Below are 14,983 nucleotides of genomic sequence, written 5' to 3'. Positions count from 1 at the left end.
GAGAGAGACGAGAGAGAGAAATATATATAGAGAGAGAGAGATCTAGAGAGAGAGTGCCTGCAGTGTGTTGGTCCAGGTGATTCTGGAGATGTGTGAGGCGTGTGCAGAGAGGGTTACTGGGTAACCTATTAAAACAGCAGAGCCATAATGAGCATTCGTTTGTGGCTGAAAATAACATGGCCAGGTTAATGACCAACACACCACAGGGCACTTTGCGTAGGCAGGGTTATACGGTGCAGAAACTAATGCACCTGACCTCTGTGTGTGTGTGTGTGTGTGTCTGACTGGGGATATGAAGTAGCGATAGAACAGAGAGGGGATGAGGGAGAGAGGAAATGTTTGTCAGTGTCCCTCTCCGTGTGTCTGTGTGTCTGTGTGTGTGTGAGAGAGAGTGCCTGTGTGAGATTCTGTCCCGCTTGGTGTGACAGCTTTCAGCCCCACACACACACACAACAACTCGCTAATCTCCTGGCACTTCTCAGAATCCTATCACACCTGCCTGCCTGCCCCCCCCCCCCCCCCTCCCTCCCTCCCTCCCTCTCTCTCTCACTTCAATCTCCTTGGCTGAAACTAGGGTTGCCCATATTCCTGCCTGATAAATGATGAATGCAGCACTCATCTATATTGCAGGATTCTTCTGAAAATTCCAGAACTCTGTTGCTAGCTGCAAAAGCACAGTGTCACCCAGCTAGGAGCTTTACCACCGATCGGTGGCATCAGAAAAAATATCACTGTTTTGGTTGATTTCTTTTGCATGTTTACAGAGGTTAAACACCGTTTAACTTAAGATTATTCAATACACACACACACACACACACGAAAAGGAGACACAGAAAATACAAAATATGGGAAGAAATAGAGGGATGAGGTGAGTGGTCCAAACTTAATTTTTCTAAAAACATCTAGTGGATTAGTGCTGTGGATGGACAGGTGAGGTTTGAAGGGATGAGGCACCGTGGACATTGAGCTCTGTGTGTGTGTGTGTGTGTGTGTGTGTGTGTGTGTGTGTGTGTTTGCATGTGCATTTGAGGGCCAGCCAGCTATGGCTCTCAGCTCGACATAGCTACACACAAACACACACTCACAACAACTATGCACATTAACAGCCTATAAACCAGGCACATCTACCCAAAGGTCAAGCTTAACAGTGCTCCTCATCCAGTAACAAAACAAACCTCAAACACACACACACACAAACACAAACGCACAAGCAAATTATACTCTCACAAACACTCGTTTTGTTGAGCAGATGAGAGGCAATGAGTGCCTTGGTGTGTGAGTGTGTGTGTGTGCGCGCGCCCATGAGAGCATGTGTGTGTGAGTGTGTGTGTGTGTGCGCGCGCCCATGAGAGCATGTGTGTGGTATGGCGGTAATTCATAGTTGTCGGAGTGGCGATACATTAATGGAATGGCCTGACTGGACACAGATATCAAAGGCAGACTGGAACAGAGGCACATGTTGGGTGCTGGCACACATAGAAAGCTGAGGCTCAAAGGCTTTCAAACATCCTGCTCCATGACACGTGAAAGCCATTCATTACCCTGCTACAGCACTGTCCACACGCACACACACACACACAGGATTTCCCCTCGAGTGTGATGGGTCAGGTGGATGACCTAACCATACAATCGACCAAATATTGTTCATTTCTGGAAATAAGTCAGGCTACACGTTGAGACAACAACAGGGCTTTTTCTCCCCAGTCAACAGGACATGAAGCGGCGTCTGCTATCTGCCACACACACTACCCTCCATCTCCATTATTACCACTCTTAATAAATTATTCATTAATTGTTCATTACACTTTAGTACAAAGACAGTATATAACTTATCTTAGTAAGATTTCCTTCTCCTCTATGTGCTCAGATAAACACAGATAAACACACACACACACACTTCTCTCCTGGCATCTAGTGTATTTATGGGTTTGCATAACTGAGTCAGTGAGAGTGGAGATGATGAGCTTTGAAAAGAGTGTGTTTGTGTGTGTGTGTGTTTGTTTTTGTTGGCACAGAGACACACAATGTTTATAGCAGAGGGGCTCGACAGAGCTCACTCAGGTGCCCTTCCTGTCTCCTTTCTCCAGCTCTTTTCCCTATCCCTCCTTCTTCTCTTTCCATCACTGTACTCTAATGCTGTCCATCCTTTTTTCCCCCTCTTGTCTTCTTCGTCACTCTCTCTCTCCCGCTCGTTCTCTCTCTCTCTCTCTAACTAGACCTTCTGCTGAGTAACACTGTTCTTCTTTGCAAATATATCCCCATTATAACAGGTGTTCGAAACACACTTAACATCTTCCCTCATTCTTCTGCTGTGTGTGTGTGTGTGTGTGTGTGTGTGTGTGTGTGTGTGTGTGTGTGTGTGTGTGTGTGTGTGTGTGTGTGTGTGTGTGTGTGTGCATTTGTCTGTTTATCTCTGCCTGGGCTGCAGCCCCTTATAAGGAAGAGGATGATGAGACCCCAAACTTGCAGCTTTCTTCCTCCCCTGCTGCCAAAAAGCCGAGAGAGAGAGAGTGAGCGGAGCAGGAAGGAGGGAGACTTTCCCAGAGCGCCTGGGGTTTTCCAGACCTACTGCCCTCCAGACAAACACACAAGCAACTGTCCACCAGCACAAACACACATTCACTGACGCCAGTTGGAAAGAATCACTGATGATGACCAAACAAACACATATTAGTTACACGCTTGTGTTGGGACTTAGTCATATACAGTTGCAAACAAAGCCTACTGCTTAGTTTCTGTCATAATATATCATCCATCTATACACACACACAAACCTACATTGGCAGTGGCACTAATATCAACAGAATATTCAGGTCACTACCAAAGACAAACCACTCACTGAATCTATGAGCTATTCTTGATCTGGCATCCACCACTCTCACCAACCTTTCATATCAGAGAACACACCCACACAGGCCTTCGTTGGAGTTCCTTTACACCTACCAGTGGACCCAACACCTGATTTAGACAGGTCCGGTAAGTAAGCCCTGAGGAACCCCTCAGGCTGTACAGGATTCCAAAAGTGTTAAGGGTCTAAATTAAGACGTAAAGAGTGTCTAAAAAGGACATGAGAATCACAAAAAAAAGAAGTAAACAGTACTGTCAACACTTTGCTGGTGTTTCCACTCTCTTCAAACACTGTCTTACAGCACTGTCTAATTTCCAATGCCTATAAGGCTTGTGCTTCCAGATGGGATGCTTCTTGATGAAAGGGATAGAAGGATGTTGTGTTTGCATAACTGCTTCCACTGGACGACTACAGTCCTGTCCAGCTTAGTGGCTTTTTTGTCAGGTAAAGATCTCCTCTGACAAGCTATGTGCTATGTATCCAGCTAAACAAAACACACGCACACACTCCGACCATCCACAAATCATGGGAGGGAGAGAGAAAATGAGGGGATAGTCCCCTCCCATTTATTCTTCCCTCATTCTTTTCCTCCCTCTTTAACCAACTCCCTCCCTCCTTTTTTTGCCTCTCTCCACCCCTCTCTCTGATATTTTCCCCCTAACCACCACACGGACTTCACAAGGCTTCCAGAAACCCTGACCAACCAGTTGCGACCAGACCCAGATACAGAGTGCTTCTAGTGGACTCCGGTGAGCCAAATCCTGACGTTCCACACTTCTGTTCCTGGAACCCCCTCAGTCGGCCTAACTCCAACGCCTCTCCGCACAACAGCCAGGTAAGATGGCAGAGGGCACACTGGAAAGCAGCAGGGCACCTGTTGGTACTGTAACAGCAACGGTTGATCAGAACATTCTAGAGTGGAGGCTTTTGATGTGTGGGACAGGGGCAGTTAAGAGTGGGGTTAGAACTCGAGTGCTTTTGGAAAAAGTTAGTTCCAGTAAAATGGACGGCAATTGTGTAACAGTGCTTAATGGCATTACCAACTCTATTTTTGTGTCGACACTTGGATAGAATGTAATCTATGCAATGGAATATGCCTGATAATTCACAAGTGAGCATCAGCAACATCATCATTATGTAGTGCCAAATATATGTGCAAATGACGGGGGATTACAATTAAGTTCAGATATCAAATGGTAACCAAAGGCACACAGCTTCAGTGTAACAGATGTCTAACTGATCCTCGGCATATCCCAAACACACTTTCCCCATGTGAAACACAAGTCAGAGATTTCAGTTCTGTCTGACTCTAAAAGGCCAAACAAACACTCAACCACCCACACATACGGAGGGACACATACGGTGCATTTGCGTTCTCGGTACACTTGAGTGTGTTCTCTTTGCATGCAGTCAAATGAGTTTTGCAGTCAGTACAAAGGATGCCCTGTGAGACAAGTAAAAGGTTAGAACACATCACTGCTGGAGGCAACAGCAGACCATCACGGGACACTCAAACACACATTCATTCACATTCACACACGCCCCCCCTCACAAACTTGCGCTCTAACACAGCCGGTCCTTATCAAAGCTTAGAGGAGAGCTGCCCTCACTGTGATTGAAAGTTGATGAGACAAAACACTCATTAGATTCAGTGTAGTCTCTAAAATGCATATCGATCAAAGACATGCGCAACTGGCTACACAGTTCTCCTTAGGCACTGGTGGGCATTATGCAAGCTTGGTGGGCAACATTCCCGCAGGGCAATGACTGAATATCCCTGCCGCCTTCTTAGCCACAGAGAATAATGGAGGTACTGAATATTTCTCTGGAGGTGAATAACTCTCGATGTTATATTCATGGAACCAGGACTACAATCCTTTAAAATATCTATGCTTTTACAACTATGCACAGGATTTCAGAGTATGTACAATTGACAACAAAAGGGCTTTTTACTACCCCATGAAGGTCAACAGGCTTAGACAAGGAGATGATCAAAGACGCCAGCAGTACACCAGCTGATGCCAACGTCAATTAGAGCTGATGAATTTCTGGCATAGTTTTCACTTCATCTTTAACTCCACGGAGCAGGTAGTGGGATTTCCGAAGGGCTGGGCGACTCTTAGCCAGCTGTTCCAGCCTGGCTGGCAGGCGGGCACAGGTGCCCTCTAATGCCCTTGCTTTCAGGGTCAAATGGCCCGACTGCGGACACCCGCGGTGTCCATCGCTGCGGCTACCCGCCGCATTGCTTGTGTATGCCCTCATGGAAAGTTGGGCACGGTGGGAGGTGGCCGGTCAGAATCCGTGCTTAGCTTTAGAACAAGTTATTTGCTCAGGATGTTTGCCAACGATGAGGGGAGAGGGGGACAGAGAGAGTTTGAGAGAGAGAGAGAGAGAGAGAGAGTTTGAGGGAGAGAGATAGAGAGAGAGATAGAGAGAGGGAGGAAGGGAGAGCGAGAAAAACATCCAAAGCCTTCCAAGTTTGCAAACACACACAGTTGGGAGTTTGGGAATTTTCTGCGCCAGATTTTTCCTCAGGATTTCCTTCTTCGGTTCGATCCAGTCTTAATTTGACTTCGCTCATTTTTTTCCTCCCCCCTGTACTCTTCTCTTTCCCCCCCCCCCTCCCCCCTCCCCCCCCCTCTCTTGGCAACCCTGGGGATGTTCTCTCTATGATGGAGTGTTGCTGAATTTAGCTGGCCAACAGCCTCGGGAGCACTAAAACCGCATTTCTGCTCGTTCTCTGTCTGTGTGTGTGTATATGTGTGTGTGTGTCTGTGTGTGTGTGTGTGTGTGTGTGTGTCTGTGTGTGTGTGTGTGTGTGTGTGTGTGTGTGTGTGTGTGTGTGTGTATGTGTGTGTGTGTGTGTGTGTGTGTGTGTGTGTGTGTGTGTGTGTGTGTGTGTACAAGCGTGCGTGCGTGCAATGCGCTGGTTGGGTTCCGACATCCTCCCCTAAACTGGCCATGTAGGGGCTGGATCTAGCGTGCAAGCCCCCTTCCGCCAAAAAAGTAGTAAGCGAGCAAATTGACCCACTTATCGGTGTCCTAAGGGGGTTAGTGGAAGGGCGCTGTTAATCCCTTCCCCCGTCCAAAACACACACACACACACACACACACACACACACACACCTCTGTGAAAGTAGTTCCTGGTCAGTCCAGAGTTTGCGGTTTGCGGGTGCTGACAAACAAAATCACCAGTCATAATTTGCTGCAGTCATGGTACGCCAGTCGGCTGCTACCCGAGCGGAGTGGCAGACGGGCGCCACTCTCGAGTCCGAGGCCGTTTGTCAGTCACTCGGCGCGGCCCCTGGGGGACCATGGAGATTCACTGCCAGAGTAAGACATGGGCAAGGCATGGCAGGATTTTATAGGAGTAGCTAAGTGCATACACAGAGTAGATCAAGACCTGCTTTACAGAACACACTAACTAGAGCAGTGTTTCTCAAAATGTGGTCCGGGGACCACTGGTGGTCCGCAAGCTATCCCAAGTGGTCAGCGAGCAGACGTGGTAAAATGTAATATAGAGGAGTTGTTTGCAATATTGAACCAACTTGTATGCAAATTCAAACAGTTCTGCAACACTGGCTATGTAAGCTATGCCAGTTTAAATCATATGAATAATCTGAAACAATAAGCAAGGTGGTTCAGTGAGTAGGGTCTATTGTGTAATATACTGTTAAAGTAAGTCTACTGTTTTTTTTTTTTTTTAGCTAGGTGGTCTGTGAGTTTTTTTTATTTTTTTTTATTGGTTAAGTGGTCCTTGGTCTGAAAAGGTTTGAGAAACACTGATCTCTAGAGTAATCACAGGTTGCCGTCAAGCCTTTTCCTCTCTCTTCAACCCAACAGGCAGGTTGTAATTAAATCACATAAAAACTTGCAAAGTGCAGCTTTCTTGCCCCCCCCCCCCCCTCTCTCCTGCTCGCTCGGAGTGTGCCAATTCATATGCCCTGTGCGGCAGCTTTTTAATAAAACTGGGATGGAGACTGGACATATGATGGCATAAAAGCCCACTTCCCGTGGCGACGAATCAGATCATGGCCAGTCTCTCTTTTGAGACGCATCAAAGATTATTATGGGCTGGAGCCATCTCCTTCTTGGCACAGCTCAGGGACAGGTTGGAGCTGGTGACAGACGAATTAGCGGGTTTTACAGCAGAGCAGTCACCACCCCTCACATAAACACACACAAACAAACACACACACACACACACACACACACACAGACAGAGAGACATAAACACACGCACACACACATACACAAAAAGACATTCTCTCTCCCTCTCTTATCCCTCGCTTCTCTCCTCCAATGTGGGGGGTGACAGGAGGGCTGGCTGGGGTTTAAAGGGAGTTTGACCTCTCTGAGATAGGCAAAGGTCATCCCTAAGAATAACCGCTGGCGCGTCGGCGGAGGCGCCTGATAAGCGGCTGTCAGCAGGCTCATCTGAGTGTGTGTGTGTGTGTGATGGCGCCATGTCCCTCGCCCTGTACAACTGCTAAAAAACAGCCATGGGAACACCATAGTGGGTCCATCAGTCTGCCTCCAAGGCTTAAGGCCAGGAGTGACTCACCTGTCACTCAAACTAAAGGCATTATAACATCTTTAATTGTTGTCTTAATCTTCATCTTTAATTGTACAAAGGTAAGAAGACATGCAGAACCCCGAACAGGTCTTCTCTTTCCCACCCTGGATATTAAGCAGCAAATAAACGCCAAAGCAGAAGTAATGATAAAACAATCACAGCAAGAAATGTTACCAAACAACCAAGACCGTATAAATAAACTCATAACATCAGGGATTTTGATCATTTTTCAATCCTGCTGAGAACCTGCCGTAGTGCTAGTTTCACTTGCAGCTAAAATCAAGATTGCTGAAGTCTCAGTAAACAAACTCTCGATTTACAAGGCAAAAGTACTGAATGTTCACTGCTGAGCTTTTAGCTAGTATCTCTGTCTGCTCACAGCCCTCCTCTGAATCACACACAAAATCAAACAATTCAGAGTGCAGTAAAAAGAGTAAAAAAAAAAAAAAAAAAAAAAAACGCCCACCGTGAGGAAAATAAAGCAAAACAAAAGGTTTGCTTTTCAGACACACTTCAACACTGCGAGTTCACGGTTGCTGCTGATGAAGGGTTGAGCGAAAATCAGAACGGTGGGTTGGGTGGGAGGGGGGTCAGGGGAAAGAGAAAGGCATCTGAATTAAACGTTTACCTCCCCCGGCTTATGTGGTCCTCCCACCTCTCATAGGCCAAATTCCTTTCATCAGTTGCATATGTCACTTTGACTGTCTGCCCTTGAGGTGACGGGCTTCACAGAAACACGTTGGCAATGGGGCAGGACCACCAGCAACATCTCCAGTTAACCTATTGACAGTGAAACGCATCTAGAATCACAGGGTCAAAGCCTGCATTGATCAGACTAAAATCACAGGTTCAAAGCCTGCACTGATGAGACTGAATCGCAGGGTCCAAAGCCTGCACTGATGAGACCGAATCACAGGGTCCAAGCCTGCACTGATGAGACTGAATCACAGGGTCCAAGCCTGCACTGATGAGAATGCATGGCTCTGTGTGCACTGTGTGGGTGGTGAATGATGAGAGGGTTTATAACAGGGGGTCTCAAACTCCCGGCCCGCGGGCCAAATCCGACAGTTATAGTCACGGTGCGTCTGTGAATGGAGGTGCGTCTTTGCGTGTATAGCCTACGACGGTGTCCACCAAGCATACCATGCTTATTTCGACCCTCTGCCCAACATAGCTTGGAGGTAGCAGTGGTAATCGTGATGATAGTGGTAATGGATGTGGTACAGACAGCAGGGCTAGTAGAAATAGGGCTCTGAAGAACTACAAAGTCACCCGCGATAGGAACTGATTTGACCAGGATACTTTATTGTAGGCCTTGTGGTTATGGGCTAGTAATAGTTTACTATTGTTGGTATACATCTTATATGTTTTCCTGTTAATTTGTTATGTGGGTAATATGACAAAAAAGGAAGTAAACCTGCTCAAATATGTTCATCCTGTATTTACTGAAAGGTGCATAATTTGAGGTGCTTGCCATCCAGTGGCAAATTAGATGGGTAAATTTACCCCCTTCATAAACTTTTGTTTATACTCAAAGATTTTTACATTTACAGTAGGACTTTTACATTTACAGTAGGACTTTATCTCTTGACCACTTTCAAGCCATGGCCTTTTGAAATTTTGATATAAAAATCCAATGGTGTTGCTTTCTTAACCCTGACACCTAGTTTGCCAGGTTTAAAATAGTTTATTTTCATTTGGTGTGAAACACACACACATATGCCTACCTGTTTTTATGCTTTTTTGTTTGTTTTTATAATTTGTATTAACATTTATTTAATCATCATTTTATTTATAAGCTAAGGTTGCTAGCACAGGTGTCTAAAAATAGATAAAAAAGACTTTCAGCACTTTCTGTTTGTAGTTTTGTGTTTAAAAATATACAGTATTTGAAAAAAATATTGCATTTTAGGAAATAGCCATTCTTTTTTTGTATTATTCTTTTACACTGACGTGGCCCTCCAATCAGATAACAATGGCAGAAGTGGCCCCCAGCTCATTTGAGTTTGAGACCCCTGATTTATAAAGAACAGCAATGACAAGGGAAACTGTAGGCTTGAGGACATTTTATGTGTTATTCTTGTTTGTTTGTTTTTGTTTGTGTGATTCTTCTCCACTTATACACCTTCTCTGCTGCTCCTTCCACCAGCTCTACCCACGGAGCGACTGGTCACTTCCTGTCCACCACTAGTCCCATCCTGTCCGTTGACCTCACGCCATCACGCCTCCAGTCACTTCCTCTCCACCAAAACACTAGTTGGCGCTCCTCCCACTTCTACGCCCTCTTTTCCTTTATTCTCTCCATCTTTCCCTCTCTCTGTCTCTCTCCCGCTCTACTAATATCAAGTCACAACAGCCCCCCCTCCCTGCACCCCCCCCCCCCCATCACAGAGACAACTTTGCCCCCAATCTCTGCCCCCAATCTCACCACAACCCCTGCCCCCCACCCCTTTCACTGGCCAGCTGTCCATCACCACCAATCAGGCATGGAGAAAGTGAGTCACATGACGCGCAACGCCATCCGCCGGGCGTCCACCATGGAGATCCCCCCGCACGCCAAGCGCAACATGCAGGAGCTCTTCGTCAACTTCTGTCTCATCCTCATCTGCCTTCTCCTCATCTACATTATCGTCCTATTGATGTGAGAGGGGGGTGGGGGCGGGACAGGGGGCTCCCAACTGGCCAATGGGGGACTGGGATTACCAGAACTGTGAAAGGGGTTGGCCAATATTGAATTGGATGATTGAGAAGGGTGCTGGAGTTAGATGATGATGCAACATGGCTGCTTCTTGTAGTTGGTAGCACCTAAGCTGTATTTTAGCACTTGTAGTTACTTATGTAGCTAATATACACAGCTTTTGTTCTAGTTCTTGCAGCTATTTTTTTTTGTCAACAAAAATTGCCTCTATGTTAATGTTGATAGGAATGTTCTATGTGCTAAAATGAACTGAAGACACATGTGTTCACTGCTACAGCTAAAGCTTGTACACAGTTGACAGACAGGAGAGAACTGGGTTCAGTGTGTTCTGTGTTCAGCACTACACTTGGACAGCAGTGGTAGTTGAGGACCTCTGGCTCCAATGTAGCATCTAATCACAATCACATCGTGCGCACGCACACACACACACACACACACAAAATCGCCGAAATGGGCAGCTGAATACACGTGTGTGTGTTTTGATTACAGTCACTTCACCACTGCTTACTTGCTGCATGTCACCACTGAGGCACTCTGTGAATGGGACTCTAATGTCACTCTACCATACTGCATTCACAGACACACACTCAAAAGCTGTGCAATAAACCTAAACTACTTTGACCACCTAGTTGTTGTATTATGTTGTGTGTGTGTGTGTGTGTGTGCGCGATTGTGTGGTTTTACCTACAGACACTTTGGATTGTTTTTGTGTGTGTTCACAAGTTCACTTCCTCTCGATACTAACTGTTTCATGAATAAACCAGCCACAGCAGACTAACATGCTTCCAAGTGCACCAATGTTCACCGACAGCCTTCACAGCCTTTAAACCTGTGTCAACTGATACACTCTTTGACCAAACAGTCCTCAGTTGACGAGGGTCTTAATTTCACCTCACATGACCCAAGAAACATAATTCTTTGATTTTAAGAGAATACAGGGAAAGTAGAGAGTTCATGTCAGGGCAGTGTGGCTGTGCCTTCATTGGTTCCCTGTCTTGTCTGTCACATGTAGCAGCAGCCTATGAACTGCAACAGAGAGGATGGTATTGACCGCCCTTCCGTGAATCGACCAATCACCAACTCTTCCTGCCAGTAGTCTTGACTGTGGAGGCCTGCTTCAAGCTATCTGACCACCACCACCACTCTTCCACAACACTCCTCCTGCTACTGCTACAAGAAAACCTCGTCTAACCTCGTCTCGCCCGAGATCTCGTCAGCCAGCCATCTTGCAACCATCCCCTGCAACCTTCCTCGGAGCCATGGATCTGGTGAACAACCGTGGGCTGAACCTCATGCTCAACTTCCTGCTCATCGTGGTGGTGCTACTTCTCATGCTAATCTTGGTCAGACTCATGTGACGTGCCCCAGCCAATCAGATCATGACGTAATGTGTGGGGCAGGTAGTGAGATGGGCGGTGAGGAGGTAGATTGGTTATGTAGAGGGTGCAACCTAATCAAGATCATTTCTCTTTCTTTATTCTCCTACTTTCCCCTCAATCACTCGACCACTAACAATTTGTGATATTGGGTCATTCCATCCTAACACTGAATAAATTGGGTATTAAAAAAAACAAAAAAAACATTCTCCAGACCAGATCAAGAACACAAATCTTGCCATGACAGCCATACAATTAATAGTATATTGACATTTCCATGTTATGCATTGGTTAAATTAATTTCCAAATACATCTTAGAATACAAATCATTAAAATCTAGTCACACCTCACTTCTAAGTGGAAGAGTCAATCTTATCCTACAGACGTACTGCCCTCTACTGGTAGACTAAGGAAAGCAAAAGCAAAAGGCCAGAATCCTCCCCTGTATCAGTCTGTAGTGGTGGCAAGGTTTTAGGCCGAGGAGATCATTGTATAGGAAAGGAGGGAGAATGAGAAGCATGCTACACCAAAGATTACACTGGGAGGGCTGTGAATGATGGAAATAGGAAACCTCTTTTAACTATAGCAATTGATGGAATGTGCTAGTTTGACAAATAGCTTCTTAGGCACGCATCCTATGAGTGTGAGTGGGTGCTTTGAGTGTATTGGGAGATTTGGATTTGTATAGCGTCTACGTAAGAGAGAAAAAAACAAAATGAAACTAAACTGAGTGTGATGCGAGACACAGTGAAACTCATGCTGTGGTTTTGCTGTCCGAGAGGCTTGCCTAAGGTATGAGCTACTACACCAGGCGCGTAACTGAAGTGTTCCGTTCGCGTAGCGTCTGCTGCAACAATTAGCTGCCACTATAATCAAAGCGGCGCGTACGTTGGAATAAAATAGACCAGTCTTTTAAAATGGATTTTACGTGTCGCGAACGGAACACTTCAGTGAAGCGCCTTGTGTGTACTGTAGCTCTTGCCTAAGACCCAAAATCCATCCCAGGATCCCGAATCCCAAATCTGTGTCTGGAGGGTTGCTTGGTGTCAGTGTGTTCGTCCTCACGCTCCCCTCACGCCCTGCTGGGATTATAAAACACGAGTTGCCATCTTGGAGGCTGCACATGATGGACATCCCCTCAAGTCTTTTTCACTTTAGGTGTGATATTTGGAGAAAAAAAAATTGATTTCATAATTCCCAAGTTAGGCTGACCACTGAGGATATGCGGTCACTTCATAGTCCATTATGGACTTCCGTCACTGAGTGATTTTTTATATGCAAGAATAAAATGGGGGTTTTCACTGCACCTCATAACTGTACCTCACTTAACGGATGGGTTTAATTGAATAATAATATTGCATTTCGGAATCAAAATATGATTCCCCCAAGAAGCAGGTGAGAACGAACCTTGCATCTGACATTTCTCTTTGCGCTCCGAAAATCAGTTGAACCTAAAAGCAGTTGAACCTACCCGAAATTCCGAAATTCCGACTTCACAAATTGGCAGTAGGATCTTTCGACTAGCACATGAAGGCAGCCATAGTGTGTAAACTTAAAACTGAATGAGGATTTCCAATCGGGATCTGAACACACACAGACCCTCCCAACTCCTGGATCAGGGAACCTTCCCCTTCTAAAGTCTATTATCGCACAGAGTGTGAGCTTTTGTTTTTTGGTGAATAGAAAAGTCACATAATGGCTAGTATCTAGTTTTGTCTAAGTATATCAGCACTTTATAGTTTTTTTTTTTTTTTAAGACACAGCTATATATATATATATATATATATATATATATATATATATATATATATATATATATATATATATATATATATATATATATATATATATATATATATATAATTTAAGACTTTCCGGACAGGAAAATATGTGAATATGTATTTATGACACCTGTTTGTAAGACACTGTTGATTATGACACTATAATGCACATGTTTGAATACTTTGTGGCATAAATAAAGAAACTACAAAGAAATTATAAATAAATTCAACCCTGAAACGCTCATTTGAAAATGACCTACATTCACTCTCTATTTGTCCTCCAAGGATTAAGATTGTGGATCAAGCAGTTTTGAAGAGGGATGCAGGGAGAGAAAAGGGAACAAGTGAGTAAGGGAGAGAGAGTGGGAGATTGAGAGAGAAAGGGAGTGAGAGAAAGAGAGAGAAAGGGGGGGTATCAAAATGGACATTAAAGCAACACCAAAGAACTTTTCCTCTGTCACACTATTTGTTTATCCAGCACCAGCTTTGCAAATAACGATGTCCACAGACAAGGTAGAATATTTTGCATGACTTATAAAAGTACGATGTATTGCGACATCAGATGCAAGTCAAATTTGTAATTTCTTATGTCTCATTCCATCGAACTACAGATCCGCTACCCGATCTGGCAAACTTACATACAGAGCCGGACAGTAACGGAGTACATTTACTTGAGTACAGTACTTGAGTACAATTTTGAGGGATCTGTACTTTACTCAAGTATAATTTTTGGGGAGTACTCATGACTTTACTCAAGTACATTTGAGAGGCAAATATTGTACTCTTTACTCCACTACATTTCTATCCATAACCGTGAGTACCAGTTACTACTTCTAAAAAAAAAAAAATCTCGGAAACCCTCAATTTGTTGTTTCCCTCTCAAACGTGATTGGATTGTGCAGGCGCCACTGATTGGGACAGCCTATCAGCAATCACCTTCAGCTTTCCGCCAAAGTCAACTCCATGGTTAGATTTAGATAAGAGATGAAACCATGGACGAAACAATGGATGAAGACGCAGCAGGTCCATCCCGGGAATGTGCCAACCTGTGGCCCCATCTCACCAGACTATTTCAATTTTCTGAACAAGTTAATGATCGTTTTCGCTTCAAGTGTTTCAATTACAAAATAGTATTTTGTATTTGAAATACGTATTTTAAATACATGTATTAGAAATACTGCCCATCCCTGGCAACATGGTAAAAAGATGAAAATGACTTGATTTTACTTCCAATTCATTTTACATTCTCCAAGGTATTAACATTAACATTTTTCATAACTCCATGTATGTTTCTGTACATAAATGTAAGCACTGTGGCAGTAGTAATGCAATATTTAGAAAATGTAGGCTACTCTTGTACTCTTGATACTCAAGTACTTTTAAAAACAAGTACTTCAGTACACATCTGACTGAAGCGAATGCAGAATTGCCGTTCACCCTGTTACGAGTTGATGAACCACTGAAACGATTTTGGAAACATTATTTTAAGGTACAAAAAACTCTTTGGTGTTGCTTTAAAACGTGTGTGTGTGTGTGTGTGTGTGTGTGTGTGTGTGTGTGTGAGTGAGTGAGTGAGAGAGAGAGCATGTGTCAGTTGGTGAGGGGTGAGAGAAATGAATATCCAAATGGCTACCTGAAAAATTAATGAGTTTCTGGACCGTCCTCAGGCTTTGGCCCCAGCCACAGGGTCAGAATCTTCCAAAT

At 44.7% G+C, this 14,983-nt stretch overlaps 1 protein-coding gene across 2 annotated transcripts; it reads left to right on the top strand.

Annotated features, from left to right (window-relative positions):
* Window positions 1-3,436: 3,436 nt before the first annotated feature.
* pln (phospholamban) lies at window positions 3,437-13,252 on the top strand. 2 transcript variants are annotated; one of them, XM_042096070.1, is made up of 3 exons: window positions 3,437-3,683; window positions 9,574-10,065; window positions 11,138-13,252. In XM_042096070.1, the coding sequence occupies exons 2-3, from the start codon at window positions 9,911-9,913 to the stop codon at window positions 11,145-11,147; spliced, it is 165 nt and encodes a 54-aa protein (XP_041952004.1). In that variant the 5' UTR covers window positions 3,437-3,683; window positions 9,574-9,910; the 3' UTR covers window positions 11,148-13,252. The 2 variants fall into 2 exon arrangements, with proteins under 2 accessions (XP_041952004.1, XP_041952003.1); XM_042096069.1 differs by having other exon boundaries at window positions 3,445-3,683; window positions 11,135-13,252.
* The last annotated feature ends 1,731 nt before the right edge of the window (window positions 13,253-14,983 follow it).

This window comes from Alosa sapidissima, chromosome 6 (assembly GCF_018492685.1).
Source record: "Alosa sapidissima isolate fAloSap1 chromosome 6, fAloSap1.pri, whole genome shotgun sequence".
NCBI lineage: Eukaryota > Metazoa > Chordata > Actinopteri > Clupeiformes > Clupeidae > Alosa > Alosa sapidissima.
This window is presented reverse-complemented; position numbering and strand designations above follow the sequence as displayed.